The sequence below is a fragment of the Bos grunniens genome, chromosome 26, assembly GCF_055505025.1.
Source record: "Bos grunniens cultivar Pamir isolate PY7600 chromosome 26, Bosgru_T2T1.0, whole genome shotgun sequence".
NCBI lineage: Eukaryota > Metazoa > Chordata > Mammalia > Artiodactyla > Bovidae > Bos > Bos grunniens.
Window position 1 is genome coordinate 46,464,994 of NC_141190.1, and position 26,198 is coordinate 46,491,191.

Here is a 26,198-nt window from a genome sequence, read left to right on the forward strand (position 1 = left end):
TCTGAATTACTTCTTTAGGTGGCTTGTGGGAAGTAGAATTACCCTGAGGAGATGAGTATTTTTTTCCAAGACTTTTTAAACCTATTGCCAAATCACTTTTTAAAAAGGTTATAGCAATTTATGCTCCCACCAGTGGAGTCTAAGAGTGCTCATCCCCTGTGCCCTTGCTAACATTATCATCACTTAAATACTCCTCTGCTATTTTGGCAGGCAAATAATGATATACCATTTTCATCTCTGATTGCTAATGAAGTTCACATTTTTTTGTTTGTGAGGCTTCCATGTCTTGGTTTTTAAAAGTTCTGCCTCTGCCTCCTGACTTCTCTGTCCCTATTTTGCATGGCTTTGAAGTCATAAGGAATATGTCTTGCTTTTATTTATTTGCTCATTTTTACTCAGCCACTGGGACTAGAACTCGACCCCCGGGCTCAGTTTCTAGGAGGAATTCTGTACATCACCCCCAGCCTACCTGCCCACCCACCCATTGTCTAAACTAAAAGCGTCCTATGACTTCTAAATGCATTTCCAAAAAATCAATGGCCAGGCATCGAATTGTAATTTTCTTCTGAGCCTGCAGAATAAGTTTTGTGTCACAGCTCACCCCCACTTCTGTTTCTGGTGTGTGATTGGTTTCAAATACAGCTTCCATAAATACCTACTTTCCATCTACCCTTAGAAACCCACACTCTGCTCCAGAGGGTTCCACTGAGTTCACGTAGGCAGTCATGCTCCATGGTGTCCGCCGTGTTTCTTCTCTAAAGATGCTGGCCCCCTCACATGGGACTCCGTTCTGAGGGAAAGAGGGGGCCTTTCTGTGAAATTTGACAGGTATATTACCTCTTTCTCGGCGGGGTCCAGAATTTCTGCTTAGAAAAGCACTGAAATAGAAAGATTTGCTTCCTCTAAGCAAGACTGAACTATACAAACTGCTTTCCGTAACGTTTCCTTAGATTAAGTAGGGAGCACGTTGTACCTGTGGCCTTTTGACCTCTAACTCAGGGCGATGACCTGCCCTTGTCCTCCAATTAGTCCCCATCACAGTTAGACAAGAGGCCATTTGGCTGCCCTCTCTGTGATATTCTCATGCAAATGCAGAGCTTCCCGACCAGCCATTGAAGCCTTCCCAGGATTTGCTTTATGGAAATTGCTATGTTCTCTTCAGGGTTTCATTTTCTGCATCATGTCAGCTCCCCCAGCCTTTGCCTTGCATGGAATTTTCAGCATTGCATGGCAGTCTGCTCCCTCAATTGAGCATGTCCACGTCACCTGTTTGAGTGTCTGGCCAGATTCTGGATGTTCTGTGTATTTCTGTTGTTTTTAAATGGATATTACTCCCTGCTCATGTTTTTTGCATTTTCAAGACTGCTCTGGGGTCTTCTTTCTACTTTGAACTTCATATTTAAAGTGCAGTACGTGGAGTCTGTTGCTCTGAATTGTACACAGCTGGCTTTGTGATTTCAGTGACTGTAATATGGGAGTCCCGATTCTTTAACCCCTTTGACCTGCAGAAAATTAATATGAACCCCTGGCAGGTGAAACTTCTCATTCTAGAAAAGCTCCTTGTCTGGGAGGGAGGCGTCCAGGTCGTGGCCAGCTGGGTCAGGGGAGAACTGGGGACACTGTCTATGGCCACCTTTTCTGCTTCCTCATGCTCTTCCCAGCTTTCTCTAATGACTGCAGAAGTTTGAGAAAGTGAATCTCTGTTTCAGGTTGGCCGTTAGCAGTGACCTCAAATTTCTCAGAAAAATAATTAAAATGCATATCTGGATGGAAAATTAGCCCAGCTCCTCAGCACCTACCTCATAGGGGGTATTCTGGATTCACAGCCGGGTTTCCTTATTTTCATCGAGAGGGGAACACTTTTGTTTATAATCTGGGAACAAGAAGAAAATCTGTGGTGTGATTGAATGAGGCCATGTTTCTAGTGGCCCTGGCATAGCGCTTGACACATGGTAATCAATCAACATGTAATATGATGAAGAGTGTTATCCAAAAGATGGCTTTCATCAGAAGTAAAGAAGATACAAAGGCGGCTTCTCTTGTGCTCAAGAAGATGCTAAACACCTACATATTACAAAAGTTCATCTTCATAAATGGATATCTTGCCATTTTACAGATCATCCCTCCAGTGGAAAACACGCATTATTTAAGCTCTTTCCCTGAACACCAACTTGGAATCTAAATTTCAGCAATTATCATCATTCACAAATAATTTACACTTCTGGGCAAATGGAACATACCATATTATCATTATTTTATTTGGCTAACTTACGTAAAGCATTTCCTGAGGACTCATGTGGAAGCATATATGTATATTACAGATATAAAATGGCTCAGAAAAAAATAGTGGACTTTGATATTTCAATTCAGAGCATGCATTCCAAATTCATACAAGAGATATTCAGGCATTCAAACATATTGTTCGTAAAAGCAGAGTTAGTAAAAGAATACAATCTGAACTCATTTAGCGAGGCAAAATTAGGGGCATGTCTCAGAGTATGTCTCATCCTGTAATTTTACCAGACTTGTACTGCTTTGATGGGAGAAAATATATGTCCTATGTTTCTTGCAATGTCATTACTTTAGGGGGAAATGTTTAAAAGCAAGGAAGGTTGTTAGGATGCTGTCAGCCATGAGCCTCAGAAATGATACAGTCCAATTAATGGCAACAGGACAGTTTACCCGCCTGTCTAGTCACTAGACCAAATTTGCCTTGGTGTGCCTGCACACACCCACAGGTGCACAGATCTGCATGTGCAAACACGTGTGCACTTCCGTTGCTCAGTGCTCTGGTCCCATCCTGTCCCGTGTCTTGATTTCCTTTGGTGGTTTCTTTTTTCCCCCTTCTTTCCTTTTCCTGCCAGCTCTGTCTGTTTTGAGAAATTCCTGTCTCTCCCACTTTACATTCTGATGAGGCCGCATTCCTCCCCACATGCTTCTCCTGGAGGAGAATTGGACCATAACTCATTGTGGAGTCACTGGCGATTGCCTCCAAATTGGCCAAGGGGGATACAGGCAGATTTGAGAAATAAAAGGCCTTTCTTTGCCACAGCCCAGGAGGAGGTGCTGCACACACACTTGGCCTGATAATAAGGGCAGCGACTTTCCAGAGAACACAAAATACAAGTGGCAGTGATTTCAATCCTGTCTCCCATTTGCACATATTTAATGCAAAAACCCTTTCAAGCTTGTTTTTTCCAGACTGGACAGTCATGTATCAGCAAGCATTTAATGGAGTCAGAGAGACAGAAACGTAGCAAAAGAGAAGATGCTGAGGCTGAAGTGACTGGTCACCTAGCTGGCCAGCCTCGCTCGTGGTGTCTCCTTGATGGGCTGTGATCCCAGACTCTTAGTTCAATTCACATCAATTCTCCTCCCCTCTGCCGACCAGAGTTTTTATTTTTTTTGTCGTGGTAGAAGTCACACACTGTTTTAACTATATTTAACTGTACAGTTCAGCGGCACTAAGCAGCTCTCACCCTCCTGCTCTACCTCTCGAATTTTTCACCTTCCTAAACTGAAACTGTCCCCACTAAACACTAACGCCCCCTCCCCACTCTGCACCCTCAAAACCCCCAGCCCCTGGTACATCTACCAATGTGCTTTCTGACTATGAATCAGACTATTCTAGATACCGCATATAAGTGGAATCAACAGTATTTTTCTGCACCTAATGTATACTTGAATGCATTTTTAAGGATTAGGATTGACATGCATACACTGCTGTGTATATTCTTTTCCAACTCCCTGATAGCTGAGTTGGAAAAGAATCCGCCTGCAATCAGGAGACCCCCGTTTGATTCCTGGGTCGGGAAGATCCTCTGGAGATGGGATAGGCTACCCACTCCGCTATTCTTGGGCTTCCCTGGTGGCTCAGCTGGTAAGGTATCCACCTGCAATGTGGAAGACTTGGGTTTGATCCCTGGGTTGGGAAAGGCTACCCACTCCAGTATTCTGGCCTGGGGAATTCCCTGGGCTGTATGGCCCACGGGGTTGCAAAGAGTCAGACACCACTGAGTGACTTTCACTTTCACATGTATAAACTAGATGGCTAATGAGAACCTACTGTTACAGCAGAGGAGAAACAGAAGAAGGGGCTGTTGGTTCACATCGACTTTTGAGTGTTGTTCTCGCATCATCTAACTGTATCTTTTGATTTGTTTGCAGGGAAATTTCGTGGCCTGTATGACAGCTATCCTGCGACAGATGGAAGACTGTCATTACGCCCGTCTGATCAAGACTTTTGGGAAGATGAGGACCGATGTGGTGGTGAGTGGGACTCTGTTCACGTAACCTTGTTTTGAGCTCAGCCTTTTAGACAAAATGCTGATAGCAGTATTTCCATCTTCAGTTTGATTTTAGACTTGCCTCCACTTGACTTCAGAAGCCCAGAGATGGTCTAGGTAAAAGTGTGTTTGTAAGAAGATAAGGGTCCTATTTAAAATGGATAACTAACAAGGACCTACTGTATAATGCATGGCTCAATATTAACAGTGTGGCAGCCTGAATGGGAGGGGAGTTTGGAGAATGGATAACACATGTATACATGTGGCTGGATCCCTTCTGAAACTATCGCAACGTTGTTAATCAGCTACAACCCAACACAACACAAAAGGTTTAAAATTAAAAAGAGAGAGAGAGAAGATAAGCTTTCTGCGATAGGCTCACTCCTTGTACTGACCTGGAAAGTGACCCAGGGTATCAACCCAGAAAAATCCGTTTTCTGTTCTTTCCTCTCCCAGGCTTTAGGGTCATGGTAAATTTGGAGACGTTACCACAGAGAGCTACCATTAGCTCCTGTTTATTTATCGATTGACACTCGATAGAAGCCAAGGAGAATTTTCAGCCTTAAATTGTGCTCTGTTATTAATTAGCTTTCATCATGGAGGCTCATTAGCATTTCTGGAAATAATTCTCTAGTCATCTTCAGTGAGACTGTGATACAACTTAATCAGGAGAAGTACAATAGAGAGGAACGTATCCTTGGAGGCACCGTCCCTGACAAGCTGGCATCACAGGGCCATATGGCAGATGTCCTCTGCGAAGCCACCGCCAGCATCTCTGCAGAGTTGCCAAGTAGATGTCCACCCTCCACTCCTGTGTCTCGGAGAACCGATTCCAGTTCTGAGGCCCCTAGATTCCTACAAACCACAGGAAGCTCTGCTAGTGTTTCCAAAACAACGTTGATTGCACTTGACGTCAGCCTTATTAAGGGATGGTCAGAAGACAAGGCATTTAAGCATTTTTTCAAAGGATGAATTCTAATTAAAAAAAGCTACATCACTAATCACTGCCATTATATATGCTTATGTGTATGCATATGTATATTTAAGTTTGTATTTATCCAATACTTTGGCCACCTCATGCGAAGAGTTGACTCATTGGAAAAGACCCTGATGCTGGGAAAGATTGAGGGCAGGAGGAAAAGGGGACAACAGAGGATGAGATGGCTGGATGGCATCACTGACTCGATGGGCATGAGTTTGGGTAGACCCTGGGGGTTGGTGATGGACAGGGAGGCCTGGCATGCTGCGATTCTTGGGGTCGCAAAGAGTTGGACACGACTGAGCGACTGAACTGAACTGAATTGATGTAATATTTAATAACATAATAGATAATAATAAATAATTGGATTTAAATTTCTAAAGATACACAAATGGATTTATACCTTAAAATCATACCAATTTTCCTTCAATCAAAGTCAAGGGGAACTTGCCTGTGGTCCAGTGGTTAAGACTTCACCTTGCAATGCAAGGGGTGTGGGTTTGATCTTTAGTCGGGAAGCTAAGGTCCCACATGCCTCATGGCCAAAAAAACCAAAACACAAAATAGAAGCAATATTGTTACAAATTCAAAAAAGACTTTAAAAATGATCCACATCAGAAAAAAAAATCTTACAAAGGAATCAAGGAGCAAGAATGTGTATGTGATGATGTGTCTATATGTTTAGTTTTTGTGTAATATTAACGAGCAGTTTAATGTAGGACTCTTCTCAGGCTTTATATGTTTAGTTTTTGTGTAATATTAAGGAGCAGTGTCATGTAGGACTCTTCTCATGCATGTAACATATCACATGTGATGTTATCCTGGGATTCTTCAGCAGGCATATCATAGTGAAGTTCCATTTGCCTTGTGAAACATTTCATGCCTCCTGTTTGATCATCGGAAGGATCAGTTCAGTTCAGTTCAGTCGCACAGTCATGTCCGACTGTTGCAACCCTGTGGACTGCAGCCTGCCAGGCCTCCCTGTCCATCACCAACTCCCAGAGTTTACTCAAATTCATGTCCATCGAGTTGGTGATGCCATCCAACCATCTCATCCTCTGTTGTCCCCTTCTCCTCCCACCTTCAATCTTTCCCAGCATTAGGGTCTTTTGAAACGAGTCAGCTCTTTGCATCAGGTGGCCAAAGTATTGGAGTTTCAGCTTTAACATCAGTCCTTCCAATGAACACCCAGGACCAATCTCCTTTAGAATGGACTGGTTGGATCTCCTTGCAGTCCAAGGCACTCTCAAGAGTCTTCTCCAACACTGCAGTTCAAAAGCATCAATTCTTCGGCACTCAGCTTTCTTTATAGTCCAACTCTCACATCCATACATGACTACTGGAAAAACCATAGCCTTGACTAGACAGACCTTTGTTGGCAAAGTAATGTCTCTGCTTTTTAATATGCTGTCTAGTTTGTTCATAACTTTCCTTCCATTTAATTTCTTGACTGCAATCACCATCTGCAGTGATTTTGGAGCCCCCCAAAATAAAGTCAGCTACTGTTTCCACTGTTTCCCCATCTATTTGCCATGAAGTGATGGGACCAGATGCCATGATCTTAGTTTTCTGAATGTTCAGCTTTAAGCCAGTGGTAGCTAAATCTATATGAGCAATTTCCTAGATAATGGTTCAGGCTAAAGGATAAACTTCAGAATGAGAAGTGTTACCCATGCTGAAAACTCAGGGCTCCAATAAATCATTTGTCCTTTACAGATTAGTCACGTGATCAAAATCTTATGATTCATGCAAACTGTTAAAAATATTTAATCCAGATTATTCAAGTGTGCTGTGGATAGGGAACCTTCAGGATGTCATGAAAAAGTGATTTTACAAAATGGTGTTTAAAAATGACTGTAACATCCTGAATTCCAAGCATGTACCCTCTCTCCTTGCAGGAAGCAGATCATCAGATACTTGTTATGTGTTGTGGCCCTGATTTCCCAAGGGAGTTTATTTCTGTAGACACAGTGGTTCAGAGCATCAATTATTTGCGAACGATTTGATTTCCATTATGAAATGGCATTTGTGGTTTTGGATATCATGAATTCATACTGCAAGGATTGTAAACCTTTTTTATTGTTGTTAATCTGTCAGAACCTTCGTAAAATGGGTTCCTATCTGTTAACTATCCGTAGAGAGGATTTGACTATTTTTCTACTTGGACAACTGCTCACAAAAACGAAAGAGCATTTTGTGTTAAATAATTGGAAGTTAATCGGTACTGCGATGTGCAAAGAGCCTCAACTCTTTTCTCAAGACTACTTCCTTGTTAAAAGTGCTACCTTAGGTTTTCAAATTTAGCCCTTTTTTTTGGATGAATGAGTCATTCTCAAACAAAATTGCAGTTATGATCAACACCAAAGTCACGAGCCTCAGAACTGTTACTTTTACGGCCTCTCAGATGGCCCCTTGGACCCCCAGACCATGAGAGGATGGAACACAGCATGAAATGGAAAGTCTAAGCCAGGAAAGAAAGAGGATAGACATTTCAGCTCAAAATTGTCATAATAGAGATTGTCCCTTTAGGATGGGCAACCGTGAACGGTCTTTAAGTTCTTCTTCTGCGCTGGAGATGCGGGTCTGAAGATGCGGCTGCTGGCTGTCCTGGGTCCAAGTCACAGAGTCAGGACCACAAGTGAAGAGCTTGCTCAGCGTCCGTTGTAAGATCGAGGTGATGAGGAGTACTCTGGACCTTCCAGGGCAGACTGTTCTCATGACACGTGTCCCAGATTCTTGCCAAGTGCCCCTAAGGGAATGTCTGTGGAGTGACTGAGTAAATAAGGACTCATGCACGAACGTTGCAAGTAGAAGTGATGCTTGTCAGTTACAGGTTGGGTGAATCCAGAAGACAGGACAGGGAAGATTCAGAGAACCCGGCTACAGGGCCCTTCTCATCTCCGAGGAGGACCCGGGGAAGCCACAGTCTGCCACGCGCTCCTCCTCCTTCCTGTGGCCTCTCCCAGTCCTGTCCGCTTGCGGGGTGACCTAGGGAAGCCTGGCCAGGCAGCCCCCTGAGATCTCAGGACCCTCTTCCTGAAATGCCTCCTGTCTCCATCTGTCCAACCTCTTCTGAGAACCCCTCCTGATGCCTCCCTTGGTCTCACCTGGCAGATATCGCCTGTTACCCCTTCTTTGTTTCTTGTCTGGCCCCATCAACCACCAGCCTGTCTTGGTGTGGTCCAGGGTGACTTCTCAACTGATGGAAAGCGGTGATGATGCTCACAGGGATTATGAAAACAAGAATGTTTGCTGTGTGAGTGTCATTGCCTAGGAAGCCTTCTGCTCTTGGCCAGGCTTGGCCTTAAAGGCCCTGAGTTCCATGTGAAAATAGCCACCAAAGGGTGATTTGCAAAGCCTGTGTAGAGACTGTCATGAGTGGGCAGAAGAGCCTGGTGCTGGGCATCTGTTTCTTTATCCCTGTGACCATTCCTCGGAGATGAAATGCTGAGTCCAAGGGTGCGGAATCCTTTTACAGTGAGTTCACTCACAAGCTACTTAGTGAAGAGCAACTGTGTGAAGAAGGTGGAGGTAATGAGAGCAGCAGAGCAGATACATCTTGCTCTGAGGCCCCCAGTGTAGTAGAGAGTATCCTAGTTTACCCGGGAGTCCATCAGACAACCCACGTTACCCATGCTCCAAAAGAATGGGCGTTGCAAATCAGCCACACTGGACTGAGTCAGGTGGATGGAAGTCTTTTTAAAAAACAAAATTAAGAAATATTCTTGTTTTTATGTTTGGCTGTGTCGAGGCTTCTTTGTGGCACATGAGCTCAGTGGTTGCAAGCTTATAATTAATGGCGATGCATGGACTTATTTGCCCCTTAGTATGTGGGGTCTTTGTTCCTCGACCAGGAATCAAAGTCAGATTCTTAACCGATGGACCACCACGGAAGTCCTAAGGAAGGCTTAAAAAAAAATTATTTTTTTATGTGTCTGTGTCGGGTCTTAGCTGCCAGGGTTTTCGCTTGTGGCCCAAGGACTCTGTAGTTATGCTGCCCAGGCTCAGTAGCTGACACTGTGGGCTTAGTTCCTCCCCAGCACATGGGGTCGTAGCTCCCTGGCCAGACTGATTCCATGTGCCCTGAGGTCCCTTCCTACCGCACCACCAGGGAAGCCCTCAGGAAGGGTTGTTTTGCAAAAGAGAGGATTGTGCAATGTGTAGGAAGAGAAGAAGGAGCCCTGTAGGTGGGAGAGAAAGAAGGTGGTGGGCCTGGAGAGGCACTGGGGTTTCAAACTGCACAAGGCCCCAGAGGTCATGCTAAGCAGCTTTGTGTCTTTCTATTTCTCTGACCTCTGTTTCTATGCCATTCAGTTCAGTCACTCAGTCGTGTCCAACTCTGCAACCCCATGGACTGCACCATGCCCGGCTTCCCTGTCCATCACCAACTCCTGGATTTTGCTCAAACTCATGTCTATCAAGTCAGTGATGCTGTCCAACCATCTCATCCTCTGTCGTCCCCTTCTCCTCCTGCCCTCAATCTTTGCCAGCATCAGGGTCTTTTCCAGTGAGTCAGCTCTTCGCACCAGGTGCCCAGAGTATTGGAGCTTCAGCTTCAGCATCAGTTCTTTCAATGAGTATTCAGGGCTGATTTCCTTTAGGATTGACTGGTTGGATCTCCTTGCAGTCCAAGGGACTCTCAAGAGTGTTCTCCAACACCACACTTCAAAAGCATTCTTCAGTGCTCAGCTTTCTTTATGGTCCAACTCTCACATCCATACATGACTACAGGAAAAACCATAGCTTTGACTAGGTAGACCTTTGTTGGCAAAGTAATGTCTCTGATTTTTAATATATTGTCTAGGTTGCTCATAGCTTTTCTTCCAAGGAGCAAGCATCTTTTAATTTCATGGCTGTAGTCACTATCTGCAGTGATTTGGGAGCCCAAGAAAGTAAAGTCTATCACTGTTTCCATTGCTTCCCCATCTATCTGCCATGAAGTAATGGGATCAGATGCCATGATCTTCATTTTTTGAATGTTGAGTTTTACGCTTTTTCACTCTCCTCTTCACTTTCATCAAGAGGCTCTTTAGTTCCTTTTCACTTTCTGCCATAAGGGTGGTGTCATCTGCATATCTGAGGTTATTGATATCTCTCCTGCCAATATTGATTTCAGCTTGTGCTTCATCCAGCCGAGCATTTCACATGATGTACTCTGCATATCGTTAAATAAGCAGGGTGACAATACACAGCCTTGACATACTCCTTTCCCAATTTGGAACCAGTCTGTTGTTCCATATCTGTCTCTAATTGTTGTTTCTTGACCTGCATACAGGTTTCTCAGGAGGCAGGTCAAGTGGTCTGGTATTCTCATCTCCTTAAGAATTTTCCACAGTTTGTTGTGATCCACACAGTCAAAGGCTTTAGAATAGTCAATGAAGCAGAAGTAGATGTTTTCCTGGAATTCTCTTGCTTTTCTATGATCCACCAGATGTTGGCAATTTCATCTCTGGTTCCTCTGCCTTTTCTAGCTTGAACATCTGGAAGTTCTCTGTTCGGGTACTATTGAAGCCTGGCTGGGAGAGTTTTGAGCATTACTTTGCTAGCGTGTGAGATGAGTGCGATTGTGCAGGAGTTGGAACATTCTTTGGCATTGCCTTTCTTTGGGATTGGAATGAAAACTGACCTTTTCATTCCTGTCGCCACTGCTGAGTTTTCCAAATTTGCTGGCATATTGAGCGCACCACTTTCATAGCATCATCTTTTAGGAATCGAAATAACTCAGCTGGAATTCCATCACCTCCACTAGCTTTTTCATAGTGACACTTCCTAAGACCCATTTTACTTAACACTCCAGGATATCTGGCTCTATGTGAGTGATCATACCATCCTTGTTATCTGGGTCATTAAGATCTTTTTGTATAGTTCTTCTGTGTATTCTTGCCACCTCTTCTTAATATCTTCTGCTTCTGTTAGATCCATAGCATTTCTGTCCTTTATTGAGCCCATCTTTGCATGAAATGTTCCCTAATTTTCTTGATGAGATCTCTAGTCTTTCCCATTCTATTGTTTTCCTCTATTTCTTTGCATTGATCACTTAGGAAGACTTTCTTATCTCTCCTTGCTATTCTTTGGAACTCTGAATTCAGATGGGTATATCATTCCTTTTCTCCTTTGCCTTTTGCTTCTCTTCTTTTCTCAGATCTTTGTAAGGCCTCTTCAGATAACACTTTGCCTTTTTGCATTTCTTTTTCTTGGGGATGGTTTTGATCACGGCCTCCTGTACAAGGTTATGAACCTCTGTCTATGTCATTGGTTTACTATTTTTCCACTAATTATTTTAAAGCATGTATTTTTTGAGTAAACTTTTATTTTGAAACAATTGTAGAGTCAGACACAGCTGTAAAAAATAATACAGAGCATCTTCGTATGCTTTGATCAGTTTCTCCCCATGGGAGCGTCTTGCAGATCTATAAAAGAGTATCAAAATCAGAATGTTGATGGTGATACAGTCTCATATTGAGTCTCCCCATTTAGCTTGCAAGCTTTCCTCTTTTTATCATTAAAAATGTCAAGCATATAGAAAAGCTGAAAGAATAGTGCAATGAAAACCATTATTCCTATCATTTGAATTCATCAGTTGCAAGCATTCTGCCGTATTGGCCTCTACTATCTATCTCTAGTGGGCTTCCCTGGTTGCTCAGATGGTAAAGAATCCACCTGCAATGTGGGGAGTCCCAGGTTCAATCCCTGGGTCAGGAAGATTACCTGGAGAAGGGAAAGGCAACCCACTTCAGTATTCTTGCTTGGAGAATTCCATGGACAGAGGAGCCAGGTGGGCTACAGTTCATGGGGTTGCGGTGAGTCGGACATGACTGAGTGACTAACACTTTAGTCAGTCAGTTCAGTCACTGAGTCGTGTCCGACTCTTTGCGGCCCCATGAACTGCAGCACACCAGGCCTCCCTGTCCATCACCAACTCTCAAAGTTCACTCAAACTCATGTCCATCGAGTTGATAATGCCATCCAGCCATCTCATCCTCTGTCGTCCCCTTCTCCTCCTGCCCCCAATCCCTCCCAGCATCAGAGTCTTTTCCAATGAGGCAACTCTTCACATGAGGTGGCCAAAGTAGTGGAGTTTCAGCTTTAGCATCATTCCTTCCAAAGAACACCCAGGACTGATCTCCTTTAGAATGGACTGGTTGGATCTCCTTGCAGTCCAAGGGACTCTCAAGAGTCTTCTCCAACACCACAGTTCAAAAGCATCAATTCTTCGGCGCTCAGCCTTCTTACTTACTTATGTATCTAGGTATCTGTTTCTGTTAACATGTAGCCAAATCCTGTCAGAATGTGAGAAGCATGTGAGTGGTTCAGCAGGTAGCTCTCAAGGATGAAGACAATGTCCAGGGGCTTCGTTGTTCTTCCAGAACATCACTGTCATCTCTTTACACCGTCTACATTCACATTCTCCCTCGATTCTCCCCAGTCTCTGTTGTCTTCTGTTACAGGCTTTCTCAAAGCTGCATCTAGTCCAGATTCACTCATCGTATTTGCTTATTTCTCATTAATCTCTTTTTTTTCTAAAATAAGTTCATCACCTTGTTTTTCCTTCCCTTTCATGGCATTGCTTTTTAAAATTCAGTTTCATTTTTATTTATTTTCTGTTTCGAACAGATAGAGCCATTAGCTTTGCAGACTTTGCCCGCACCATCCCCCCACTTTGCCCGCCCCCATTCTGTAATTTTTGATTGCTGCCTTTTGTACAGATTTCTTTCTTCAAATTCATATATCCTGCAGACTGGAAAGTGAAAGTGTTAGTCACTCAGTCATGTCCTACTGTTTTTGACCCCATGGACGCCTGCCAGGCTCCTCTGTCCATGGAATTCTCTAGCCAAGAAGACTGAATTGGGCAGCCCTTCCCTTCTCCAGGGGATTGTCCTGACCTAGGGATTGAAGCCAGGTCTCCCACATTGCAGGTGAACTCTTTACTGTCTGAGCCACCAAGGAAGCCCTCCACAAACTGGAAGCTTGATCTAAAATTCAAGTTCACCTTTTGGCAAGTGGAAGAGAAGTTGTGGTTAAGCATGCCCTGTTATGTCTGTCGGGAGGCTAGGCATTCCAGGCTGAGCACTACTGATGATAATGGGTTTGATCACTTGGTTAAAAGGAAATAACTTCTGGCTCTCTCTGTTGTGAAGATGCTGCTGCTGCTAAGTCGCTTCAGTCGTGTCCGACTCTGTGTGACCCCATAGACGGCAGCCCACGAGGCTCCCCCGTCCCTGGGATTCTCCAGGCAAGAACACTGGAGTGGGTTGCCATTTCCTTCTCCAATGCATGAAAGTGAAAGTGAAGTCGCTGAGTCTTGTTCGACTCTTAGCGACACCATGGACTTCGGGCCACCAGGCTCCTCCGTCCATGGGATTTTCCAGGCAAGAGTACTGGAGTGGGGTGCCATTGCCTTCTCCGTTGTGAAGATACATGGCCCTTAAAGGTCATCATGGAAACTTTGAGTAATACATTGGTATCCATAGTAAATTGGCAGAGGTCTTATCCTCTAGCAGTTTCATCAGTTGAGTTTAGTATCTATTGATGGTCCTTGTCTGAAACAGTTATTTCTTTGACTTAAGATAAGGGTGTCTTCCTTCTGAGAATTAAGACTCTTTGGCTTTTACCTAAGAACATTTGGAAGCCACTGAGGATGTAGGTTCAGTGGAAGATTGAGGAAGTGTTGGTGCCTTGATTAGATTTTAAGAGGTCACTCTGAATGAAGTGTGGGGATCAAGACAGACTAGAATGGTCATAGGTAGATGGGCTAGGCTTTCCCTCTGGGAGTCCCAGTGAAAAATGATGACCAATTATCCAAGTGGGTGGGGCCAGAGATGGACAGAAGTAGATGGTTTTATAATAAGAAGACTTTGCCTATGGAATGCATTGATGGCTCTTATTAGAGCTGTTCCCTTATTATATGGAACATCTTGTGTACAATCTAACTAAAAATGCAGCAGGAATGGATTGATATAAAATGATGAAATTTTCACAAAATGTGTATTAAATCCTCCAACTCCTCTTGTCAACTTGGAGATGGCAGTTGTAATAGCCTGTTCAGCCTCATCAGCCATTCCAGCAAATACACTGGTGGGGACCACCGCCATGGCTGGTAATTTATTCAGACCAACAGGGAAAGCCTTGAAAAACCTCATCTCCCACAATCTGCAGCATTTTGTTTGATCAGCAAAGTACCAACATTTAATAGCTGAGCCATACTAATGAAGTATGGGACTGTGTTTCCTAGAGAAAAAAAAAAAAAAAAAGGAGTTGGTGTGGGAAAAATATGCTTCTCTTCCAGAATAATAAAAACCAGACCCTGTATCTCAATTATTAGGCTTTGAGGAGTAATCAGCAAGAAAGCCAGCAATTTCATGCAAATAGAGATGTGACTAAATTATGACACTCAGCCTACAGAAGGGGCAACCTGGTCATTAAAACAGGAAACTCTTGACAAAGTGGGGAAACTTAAGTAGTGAAATATGAATTTCAGGAATTAAACTGGGAATAGGAAAGTGTTCCTTGTGTCAGGGGTCATTGAGAACACCTATTGCTCGCAAGCCCTGCTGGTCGGGGCTCCTGGGGGTGGTGTTGGGAGGACACAGGACTCACTTTTCCCTCTTGACTCTGCCTTCTGTCCTAACCTCTCCTGCACTGGAGGCCTCTGTTGTAACAAGTGTGATCATGGTGGTTCCTGGAGTTTTTGTTCATGGGGGGTGCTCCACAAGGCCCTCCTGCAGCAGAAATGACTCGCTGTAACACTGTAAGCTGGCCATTGTTGGTAAGGTGGCTGAGAAGGTGTCTTTCATCCTTGGCTTTTTCCTACCATCAAATGGAACTTGTGTCTTTTTGCAAGAAGGTCTTGTGTAGAACTCTGTGTTGAAAATTGCTTTCTGGGCTGCTTATATTCTGCTCACCACCTCGGTCTTCACAGCCATTGCACTTAATTATGAATCAGTAGATGAAATAAATGGGAAACATCCATTCATTTGCTCATCTATGACCGCAGCCTCATTTTCCTAATGTGACTTCTCAGTCGCTTGTCCCCTTTCCACCCAGATCCTGAGGGAGCAAGTGCCCTATATTACTGGGGTGTGCACTTTTATGACACCCACTTGTTTTGTTCAGGTGAGCTCAGAATAAGCTCTAAACTGTCAGATTCAAGAAAATCTCCTAATTCTGACAGCACAGAGTGGACCCACTAGGAGTAGGGAACCCCCTCCCGTCACCAGGGGCAGTATAATCAGTGTGGAGGCAGGGTAGGGTCACAGGCCACCGCTCTGAAATGCAGGGGACCGTCTAGGAGACAAGAGAGCCATCACTGAGTAGCTTATGGATTTGATGATGCCACATAAGAGACTTTGGCAACTTGACCATGTGCTTGATTGGTTGACAGAGTGCTGACTAGGAGCAGATGGTCAGGAGTTCCTTTCTGCACCTTTAATTTGTTGAATTATGTAAGAAAAAGGGAAGGATAATAATATTGCAGGTTGAATTTGATGGGCCCTGTTTATAATTAAAATGTAGGTAAATATGGGCTTCCCTGGTAGCTCAGTTCGTAAAGAATCTGCCTGCAATGAGGGAGACCTGGGTTTGTTCCCTGGGTTGGGGAGATGCCCTGGAGAAGAGAAAGGCAACCCACTCCAGTATTCTGGCCTAGAGAATTCCATGGGGTCGCAAAGAGTCGGACACAACCAAGCGACTTCCGCTCACTCAGATTAAATATAAGACATAGTTACAGCCTGCATGTTATATTTGATTGAAAGTGTTTCCTTAAGCAGAAAGAGTGTGAATATATGTAACTTGCAAGGGTTTATTCCTTGTAATTCTTAGAGAGACATGACCAGAGACTTTCTTTTAGTATATCCTTGAAAAAGTTCTCCAGGACATGAGGTGCTCAGGTACACAGAAAGGCAGAAGGCGTCATACGCAGCTCTGTGAAATACATCTTCATTACTTTGTGCTATGTTTTCGTTCAGCTAAAAAAGAAGTAATAATAATAAGGTCATTTATAATGCTGTTATTCTGGGGGTGGAGGTGGGCATTGGCTTTCACCTTTTTCTCGGTGGGCTATTTGAACGTTCTGCTTTTATTTCAGGATTTCCTGATGGAGACATTCATCATGTTTAAGAACCTCATTGGGAAGAATGTCTACCCGTTCGATTGGGTGATCATGAACATGATGCAGAATAAGTGAGTACGGGAGAGGCTGTCCTCGAGGAGGTGCCCGGCTCACGGCTGGTGCCAATGGAGGTGTTGCCTGGGTACCACAGGGTGGCCCCGCTTCTGCGACGCAAGTGGTTCTTTGGAAAAATGGGCTTGGAGATTGAGTGCTTTTCTTACGTCAGCGCAGGGCTCTGGGGTTGAGAACTTGGGCTCTGCACCCCCCAGAAGACAAACGTGACTATGATCCATCCTTCACTCTGCCTTTGTCCAGGGCTTCTGTTTTCCATCCAGTTTTAACCATATGTGTTTATTAGCCAAAGTGATTCTCAGTTCTATGGGAGGCTTTTTAAGAGTGTTTGCATTTCACATATTTCAGCTTAAAGAAATCATGAGCATTTTCATTATACTTATTAAATATTAAGCGTGTGCCATGCTCATCATCTCCCTGTGAGGGCTGTTGGTTAATTTTCTAGTGCGTGGGTTTTATAATTTCTGTAAGTGCCATCAAAGATCATGGGGTTCTCCATCACCTGTGGTTTCTAGAAGGAATGTCTGTTGATTTCTTTTTGCCCCTTCTTTCTCACTGAGAGCTTTATGGAGATGATTGTCGGTTTATAGTCGGTGCAGTGGTAAGAAGAAAGACAGGAGAGCTTGTGTGCCCTTGGCCCTGGTAAAATGTTGACCATAACCTTTTGCCAACCTGCAACACTGAACTGCAACCAGGGAACGACATTGATACAACTTAGCCATCTTATTCAGGTTTTGCCAGCTTGACTTTTATGCCTTCCTGCTTGTGTTTCCTTTCTTACAGTTTTTTTCATGTGGTGTGTGTTCTCAAACCCACCCCCATGGTCAGGACATGGAACGTTTCTTTCACAGTAAGGGTCCCTCTGGAACTCACTTAAGTTGTTGTATTGGTGGTTCCTTCCCGTCGCTGCAGAGTGGCCACAGTGTGGATGTGCCACAGATGGTTTAACCTTTTTTTTTAACCACTGAAGGACTTCTACTCTATTCTCAGTCTGGGGCTATTACAGATAGTTCTATTACAATTAGATTGGTTATGAACTTCCTGTGCAGGTTTTTATGTGAACTTAAGTCTTCATTTCTCTGGCACAAATGTCCCAGGGCTGTAAATGCCGTGCTCGTGCTAATTCACTTCAGTCGTGTCAGACTCTGTGCGACCCCATGGACTGTAGCTCAACGGTCTCCTCTGTCCATGGGACTCTCCAGGCAAGAATGCTGGAGTGAGTAGCCATTCACTCCTCCAGGGGATCTTCATGACCCTGGATTGAACCTGCATCTCTTGCACCTCCTGCCTTGGCAGGCAGGCTGTTTGCACTAGTGTGGCCTATAAATGCTGATTGCGTGGTAGCTGCGTGTTTAGCTTTATCAGGAACTGCCAGACTGGCTGCATCGCTCTCCATCCCCATTAGCCCTGGAAGAGATGTCCGTCTCCTCTGCCTCCTTACCTGCATTTGCTGTCATTGACGTTTTTATCCTGGCCCTTCTGGCAGATGTGAACCATGTCACACCGTGGTTTTCATTTGCATTTCCCCTGATGACTTTGCCTCTTTTTGATGATTTTGTCCACCCCATGAGCAGATTCGTAGCGGCACGGATCTTTCCCTTTGCCTTTTCTGGGTGATGCTACAATACTCTCTGGAATGAGCACACTTAGTTCAGTCCTGTCCAACTCTTTGCAACCTCATGGACTGTAGCCCACCAGGCTCCTCTGTCCATAGGATTTTTCAGGCAAGAATACTGGAGTGGGTTTCTATTTCCTCCTCCAAGAGATCTCCCGACCCAGGGATTGAACTCATGTCTCCTGCATTGGCAGACAGATTCTTTACCTGCTGAACCACCAGGGAAGTCCCACTTTCTGGGACAACAGGAATGAAATGGGCCCTGGGAACCAGCAGCTGCTGTTCTAAGCAGGCCTCTGCTAGGGCTGAGCCTCAGTGAATGTCCTCCCTCTGAAGTCATCTGATGCTGTGGCTGAAACCTCCTTTGGTGCATCTGAAGACACCAGAGAAGTGGGGAGGCGCAGGAGCTGTGTCCCGCAGCTGCAGAGACAAGGGCGGCCTGCGGCTCAGAGCAGGGGTCCTGGCCCCAGCTTCCTGGGTTTCCACCTGCTGCCTTTGGTGATCTGCATCATTACCCAGAATGTGAGGAACTTAAAGCACGGGGCTTCTCTTCCTTTTTCTCTGTTGGGATTAACTTTTTTGAGTGACAGCTTAGCATGAGACCCGAGAGCTGTGGTTTTCATGTTTTCAGTGGTCTGTTTTCCACATAAAACAAACACACTGACAAACGGAACCCACTGTCTTGGATGCCCACGGAAACTTGGGTTCTCCTTACTCTGCTGGATGCTGTAGCTGGAAACCACAGTCCGATCTTTCCCATCCGGCAGTGAAATAAGCAGGGGCTTCTGTGTTCAGGGGCTTCCCAGGTGGTGCTGGTGGTAAAGAACCCACCTGCCAACCCGGGAGACATAAGAGACTCAGATTCGATCCCTGGGTGGGGAAGATCCCCTGGAGGAGGCCATGGCAACCCACTCCAGTATTCTTGTCTGGAGAATCCCATGGACAGAGAAGCCCAGTGGCCTACAGTCCATAGATTCGCACAGACGCGGACACGACTGAAGCGACTTGGCACACACAGTGCGCGTTCTGCGTTTAACCAGGCCTGGGGGATGCGCCTGCCACGTCAGTCGTGAAGCCACAGGACTAAAGGCGGCTCTGGCACCCTCGGGAGGCAGTGGGTGTGCAGCAGCTGCACGTGGACCAGGCCTGGGGGATACGCCGGCCACGTCAGTCCTGAAGCCGCAGGACTAAAGGCGGCTCTGGCGCCCTCGGGAGGCAGTGGGTGCGCAGCAGCTGCACGTGGACTGGCTTGCCTGCGTCCCCTGCCGCGTGGCCATGTCCGGGCACCCGTGGGGTCACAAGTAGTCGGACACGACCCAAGTGACTTAGCACACACACCCCTTAAATATGCCTTTGCTTTTAATCCTATAGACTCTGAAACACAACTTTTCTGTAAGATTTACTACTTAACCTGAATGACTTTTAAGCATAGAAATCAAGGAGTTCCTACTAAGCTTTTTTGGTGCCATTAAACGGGTGTGTGTGTGTGTGTTCCAGAGGATCACATCCATTCCTGAGCTCTGTGGAGTCCTACTGTGGACTTTTAGGACAGAATATCATCATAAAATAATTCCTGTAGAAATTACATAGATACCATAGAGCATTGTTTCTATGTCATTATCTATTTGCCCCTTTTTATTCCTGTAATAAGGAATTCATGATCTGAAGATTTATTGGAAGGACTGATGCTGAAGCTCCAATACTTTGGCCACCTGATGCAAAGAGCCCGCTCTTTGGAAAAGACACTGATGCTGGGAAAGGTTGAGGGCAAGAGGAAAAGGGGGCAGCAGAGGATGAGATGATTAGATAGCATCACTGACTCATTGGACATGTGTTTGAGCAAACTCCGAGAGACAGTGAAGGACAGGGAAGCCTGGCGTGCCGCAGTCCCTGAGGCTGCAGAGTCGGACACGACTTCGTGACTAAACAACAAATTCCTGTAACGTAAGAGCTTGTTATCTTACATGTTGCCAGACTTGCCTGCTCCTCTCTTCCTAGCAGGCATCACAGACTTCCTTGCCTCCTTGGGATAAACAGTGATTCCCAGCAGCTTCCGGAGTCTGTATTTAAGTTTTAACAGCACAGCTGGACATGCAGCTTTACCACCTACGGCTCAGAAACTGACAGAACCAACCTCTGTGGTCCCTTAAATATTCGTGTGCTTGTTCAGCCTTGCCTCTGCAAATAGGACTGTTCTTCAGTCCATGGGGCTTGTAAAATGTAATTAAAAACAGCCTCCATTAGTTTTGGGGCCACAGCTTGTAAATCAAGAATCAAATTTATAGGATATAATGAATATCCCAAAGGACAGTAGTCACTCAACTGCTGTATTCAAGAGAGCAAGTGATTGGTGATGGCCTGACATTATAACTCTGCTCTAGGATATACGGGAGCCAGATGGTGAGATGACATTTAAGATAAGCACGGTTCAGATACAGTAGATGTGAGCTTGAGTGTTAGCATGCAGAAGTGCTAGTTAATCTGCCCAGAGGGAAGCAGACACTAGGTTTTCATTTAAGATCTCAGGTGGGATTGGAAGCCTGGACCTTCACTGTTTGGAACTTGGATCAGCTGGAATTTTCAGGTTTACACTTTGCGGAGTGTGTAGCCTGGTCTCATGGTGAAGAATTATGCTGTGGCTTTGTTAGAGTTCTCTCTGGTTATCAACATGAATGCAACCTCTTGGTTGCATTTCTGTGGCTTTCTCTTGGTCTCAGAGCTTGACATCATCCCAGTAGTGTTTGTGGACTAATAATCCTGAGTAGATTGTTTACTTTTTTTTTTTTTTTTCTGGCTGCACTGCAGGGTCTTAGTTCCCCGACCAGGGATCGAACCCATGCCTCTTGCAATGGAAGCACAGATTTTAGCCACTGTACCTGCCAGGAAAGTCCCCAGACTAGATTTCTAAGGCAGAGGAGTGACCTGGTAGGAAATGAGTCTGTTGGTTTGACTGAGCTCCTTTTTCGCCTTGAAGGAGCATTTGTTATCAGCTGCTTTTATTTACCTGTGATAGGCATCTCCACTGCGTACCAGGGGGTGAAAACAGGGGCAGAACTGGGTGTAATCTTCAGATTTTTAGAATTAGAATTTCTTATTTATGTGGAAATGAAACCTTTCTTACATCTGTCCACCATTCAAACTTGCAGCAGACTTTTTAAAATTCAGCTACCTTGATTCAGCTTCTCCCCAGGTCCTCTTCTTTTAGGATGAAAAATAAATTAAACAATCACTTTTACTTCCTCATAAGTCTCATAGTTTGCAGCTGTGATTATCAGTGTTTTCCGGGGTCCTTCTCTGTTGGTGTAGGTTTTGTGTCTCCTTCTTCTTGATTTTGTCCATGTTCAGCTGGGGCCTAAAGGAGCTTATGTTTATAATTTGTGATTTATTATCCTATGTACATTCATAAAGAACTTGGTATGTTTTGCAAGTAAGGATTCATAGACTGTGGATATAAAATAGACCAGGTAAAATGATAGAGAAAACTGGAAACTAGAGAAGCCAAAATGCTTGAAGCTGCCTGGGAGATGAAGCACGAAGGAAAATATAATGGGTTGCAAAATTCTCACTGGCTGATAAAAAAGATCCTTGCAGTTTGTCAGGGAAGACTGGCAATTTATGGTGAAGATCCTTATGTATAACATATTGAGCAAGAGAGTATCACCATAAAGGAATCAGTTGAGAACTCAAAACTGTGCCCACGGGAAATGGAGGGCATTAGTATTTCAGTTTTGATGTGCCTGAGATGTTTTGGGTCAGCACGCTGACCCTTAAGAGCAGTCGGTCATCATTGGACCTGTCCTAAAGCTTCTTGAATGTAGTAGATTTTCTGAGCTACCCAATTTAGTCTTGGCAAGTTGTTGACCATGCAAATACTGGAGACCAACCAATCAAAATTATTATCTAGTTTGACTTTATCTGAAGTCAGGCTTTCATCTTAAATTTGTACTTTCAAACACTGAAATATCGAAGCTTCTCTGGTGGCCCAGGGGTTCACCTTTCTAGTGCAAGGGGTGCCGGTTCGATCCCTGGTTGGAGAACTGAGTCCACATGGCCTTGAGGTCAAAAAGCCAAAGCATAAAACAGAAACAATATTGTAACAAACTCAATAAATACTTTAAAAACAAAACACTGTAATTTCTTCCCAACTTGGAATTTATGAGATCACGTTGCTATTGATTTCGTGTGTCTGGGTTTTACTTGTTTTTGGGTCGTGGCGGCATGGAGGCAGAACAATCTATCATAATGGGCCCACGGTTGGGTTCTAGATTACCTCTGTTTGATTGTGTTGGCTCATTTCTATTCCTCCTTCCCTCACCTGTGAGTCCAGCATTTTTGGACCAAGGAGTGTTTTGCTCAACCCATCAACACACTGCATTATGTTTCCCCCAACCTGATGCATGCAGTACATATTTATACACTTAGAATCGCGTATGGCTCCTTTCATTGGGTCAATTTTCCACGTATGCTTTTTTATATAATCTTGTTTACTTATGGCTGTGCTTGGTCTTCGTTGCTGTGCAGGCTTTTCTCTGGCTGCGGTGAGGGGGGCTTCCCTTTGATCCGGTAAGTGGGCTGCTCGTTGTGGTGGCTTCTCTCCTTGTGGTGCACAGGCTCTGGGGGCCCTGGGCTCAGTCATTGCGACTCGTGCGTTCTAGCGCACAGGCTCAGCAGCTGTGGCGCACAGGCCTAGTTGTTCCGAGGCCTGCGGGATCGTTCCAGATCAGGGACTGAACTCATCTCTCTTGCACTGGCAGACGGACTCTTGACCACTGAGCCACCAAAGAAGCCCTCCATACATGTTCTTGCAATCTGGCTATTTCCCTCCTTGAAAACATGCATTTTTCCCCAGTGATAAATGGTCTCCATCAGATGTGTCTACCTCCAGGAAGGCAAGCTCATGGATGCGTCTGCCAAAATTAATCTGGTGTAGAGCTGGGGCAGGAAAGAGCAGTAAGACTTCGAGATTCCACCTCTGAGATGCCAGGTTTCTTAAGGGTAAATTGTGAAAATGCTCAGCAGGCAAATTCTCAGGGTAGATTGGTTGCAGTTATTGTATTATTTGGTTTCATTGCTGTGGAAGATTTTTGGTCCTTGCCAGCGCTGTATCTTGGGCTTGGATCGGAGACCATTTGCCTCAGGGAGGGAGGGAGGGAGGTGGGGGTCCCCGCTTTCTGGAGGCCTGCCTCGAGGGCCATAGCACTAGCCCCAGCCAGCAGACGGGCCGGTCTGGGAGTCAGGATGTTTGTTTCCAGCTCAGTCTCCTTCCAGGAAACGGTCCTCCCATGAAAAGGCATGGAGATGAAATCTTTGTGCAGATTCAAAGCGAGGGTATCAAGCATTGGGGCTCAAGAGATTCTTGAATCATTTCTTTTCAGTATCTTTTTTCCTTTCTTTGCCGGAAGCTTTTAGTTGATGTTTGTAACTTATTATTTGAAAATGACTGGGGTTCCTTTTGAGGTTTAGCGTATCTGGTGCCTTGAAGATTTTAAGCACACCTAAGTATCATTTCTCCCTTGGAAATAGTATACAGTAGCTGACAGAAACTCTGCCACAATACCACTAGCTAAGGACCAAAAGGAAGAATATATGTATTGTTTTTGAGTGAAGAAACGGGAATTTAAAGTCAGTATAATGAAAGCATTCTGGAATGAAAATTTCCCAAGAGCTCAGCATGCCGGCATTTTATTTAGCTCACACACTTCATAATGTCACTCTGGCAACCTTAATCCTCTCCCAACGTGTGCAGACGTGCTAAGTCATTTCAGACATGTCCGACTCTTTGTGACCCCATGGACTGTAGCCTGCCAGACTCCTCTGTCCATGGGATTCTCCAGGCAAGAATCCTGGAGTGGGTTGCTATGCCCTCCTCCAGGGGAGCTTCCTGACCCAGGGGTTGAACGCACATCTCTTACATCTCCTGCATTGGCAGGCGGGTTCTTTTCCACTGGTGCCCCTTGGGAATGCCTGGTCCTCTCCCAGAAAATTGGCCTAAAGCAGAGATGTTTTGCAGCTCAGATCCCAGTTTGTAGGCGCTGAGACCCGGGCCTGCCTCTGGAGCTGGGCTCACCTGGACTGTGACTGAGCACCTTCCCAGCCGGTCTCACCGAGAAGCACATGAGCTCTTCTTCTGGGGCAGAGGTGGCCATGGTGACACACCAGGCTTCAAGGACAACTCTTGACTTGGGCCTGGGAATGGTCGTCTGCGTCCCAACGGCAGGACGGGGCACCCACACGCAGGGTGCTTTTTATCCTTCATGACATTACCATAAATTATTTTATTATTTTCCATATAGTTATTCCCTGGCATGCCTGCTTTTGCTTAATAATTAAACTTGGCCTAAAATTAAAACAGATAATTCCAGCTTTTACCTGGTTGTTGATAACCAATTTATTGCACACAGCATAGATATTTTATACCAGCTTTTCAGACTGCCTCTTTATTTAATCCTGAGATGAAAAATCAGAGTACTCTCCAAGGAATGGCAGTGATGAAGCACTCTTAGCCAGGACTCTTATTTAGGGAAGCTTCCGTTAGAGCAAAGTTTTAAAAGGGCAAAATCGGTGTAAGGATTCTCTGAGACAGCGCACACCTTGCCGTGAGCTCTTGGCTGGTGTCGACAAGGCCACCCTGCAGACACTTAATGCTGGAGGATGCACTTCACTTTAGGAGGAATGAAGCCAAACACCCTCTTTATCTGATGCATGAGACTGCTCTCCATGCAAAACATAAAGCAGGAAATGCTGTTGTTCAGTCCCTGAGTTGTGTCCGACTCTCTGTGACTCCATGGTCTGCAGCACGCCAGGCTTCTCTCCTCCACCATCTCCTGGAATTTGCTCAAATCCATGTCCTTTGAGTCGGTGATGCCATCCAACCATTTCATCCTCCGCCGCCCGCTTCTCCTCCTGCCTTCAGTCTTTCCCAGCATCGGGGTCTTTTCCAGTGAGTCGGCTCTTCTCATCAGATGGCCAGAGTACTGGAGCTTCAGCTTCAGCATCAGCCCTTCCAATAAATATTCAGGACTGATTTCCTTTAAGATTGACTGGTTTGATCTCCTGTCAGTCCAAGGGACTCTCAAGTGTCTTCTTCAGCACCACAGTTTGAAAGCATCCATTCTCCAGTGCTCAGCCTTCTTTATGGTCCAGCTCTCATGGAGGAAATACATTTTATTAAGGTCGCATCCCAAATCTTTCCATCCTCAGTTTTTACCTCCGATGTTCCTGGGACTTAGAAGAAAGCCTGCATGCAATGCGAGTCCCTCTAGGGTCATCCTTTTAAGTCTGGGATGTGTAGAGGAGGAAACCCATGGCAATTGAATGCTCATCTGCAGCCAACATTGTGTTAGATATCTGTTTGTGGTTCTCAGCCAGGGGCGATTTTGCCCCCTAGAGGATACTCGACAACAATTTTATTATCAATGGGGACTGTTGACACCTTGTGGGTAGAATCCAGTGATACTGCTAAACACCCTTCCTTGTACATTAGAGTCACCTACTGCAAGAACCATCCCCAGCAAATGTCAGTTTTATGCTCATTTTATGGATGAGCAAACTGAGTCTCAGCAATGTTAAGTAATTAATAGAAATATGTGATCCATTTCAGTGACCCTCTTCTTATTTCTACTTCTCTCAGCCATTTCTCTGTGTCATGACCCCAGTGAAGACAGGAGTCATTAACATAAATAATAGCAGCTGTCTGCTAATGTCGCCAGGGCTGAGCTTTCCTGTATAGGGTGAAGAATGAAGACGGTTTTCCCAGAGATGCCCTGCAAGATGCTCCAGCCCTGTGGGCATGGCCCACGTGATGAGGAGAGTAAGGCCGGTTTTGGAATCTCACTGATAAGATCGGAGATCCCAGGGCTGTCCTTCCTGGTGCCTGGCACGTAGGTGTAAAATATTCGTGAGCGCCTCTTATGGGGGAGTTACGGATTTTGTTTTAGATTCTACATACATATGAGATCATCCAGTGTTTATCCTTCTGTCTGACGTATTCCACTTAGCATAATGCCCTCGAGGTCCATCCGTGTTGTCACAAATGCCAGGATTTCCTTCTATCTCACGGCTGAGTGACATTCTTTTGTAATATGCACCACATCTTCTTTATCCACGCATCCTTGAACCTCCTTTCAGGGATGTGTGTTG

The 26,198-nt window shown here is 45.0% G+C and overlaps 1 protein-coding gene across 4 annotated transcripts in view; it reads left to right on the plus strand.

Annotated features, from left to right (window-relative positions):
• DOCK1 (dedicator of cytokinesis 1) overlaps positions 1–26,198 on the plus strand; it is a 562,075-nt gene that overhangs the window by 338,434 nt on the left and 197,443 nt on the right. For all 4 annotated transcript variants that reach the window (XM_086377709.1, XM_086377710.1, XM_086377711.1 and 1 more), the window contains exons 28-29: positions 4,168–4,269; positions 16,349–16,443. In XM_086377709.1, coding sequence (XP_086233835.1) covers positions 4,168–4,269; positions 16,349–16,443 — 197 coding nt within the window. The remainder of the gene's footprint in view (positions 1–4,167; positions 4,270–16,348; positions 16,444–26,198) is intronic.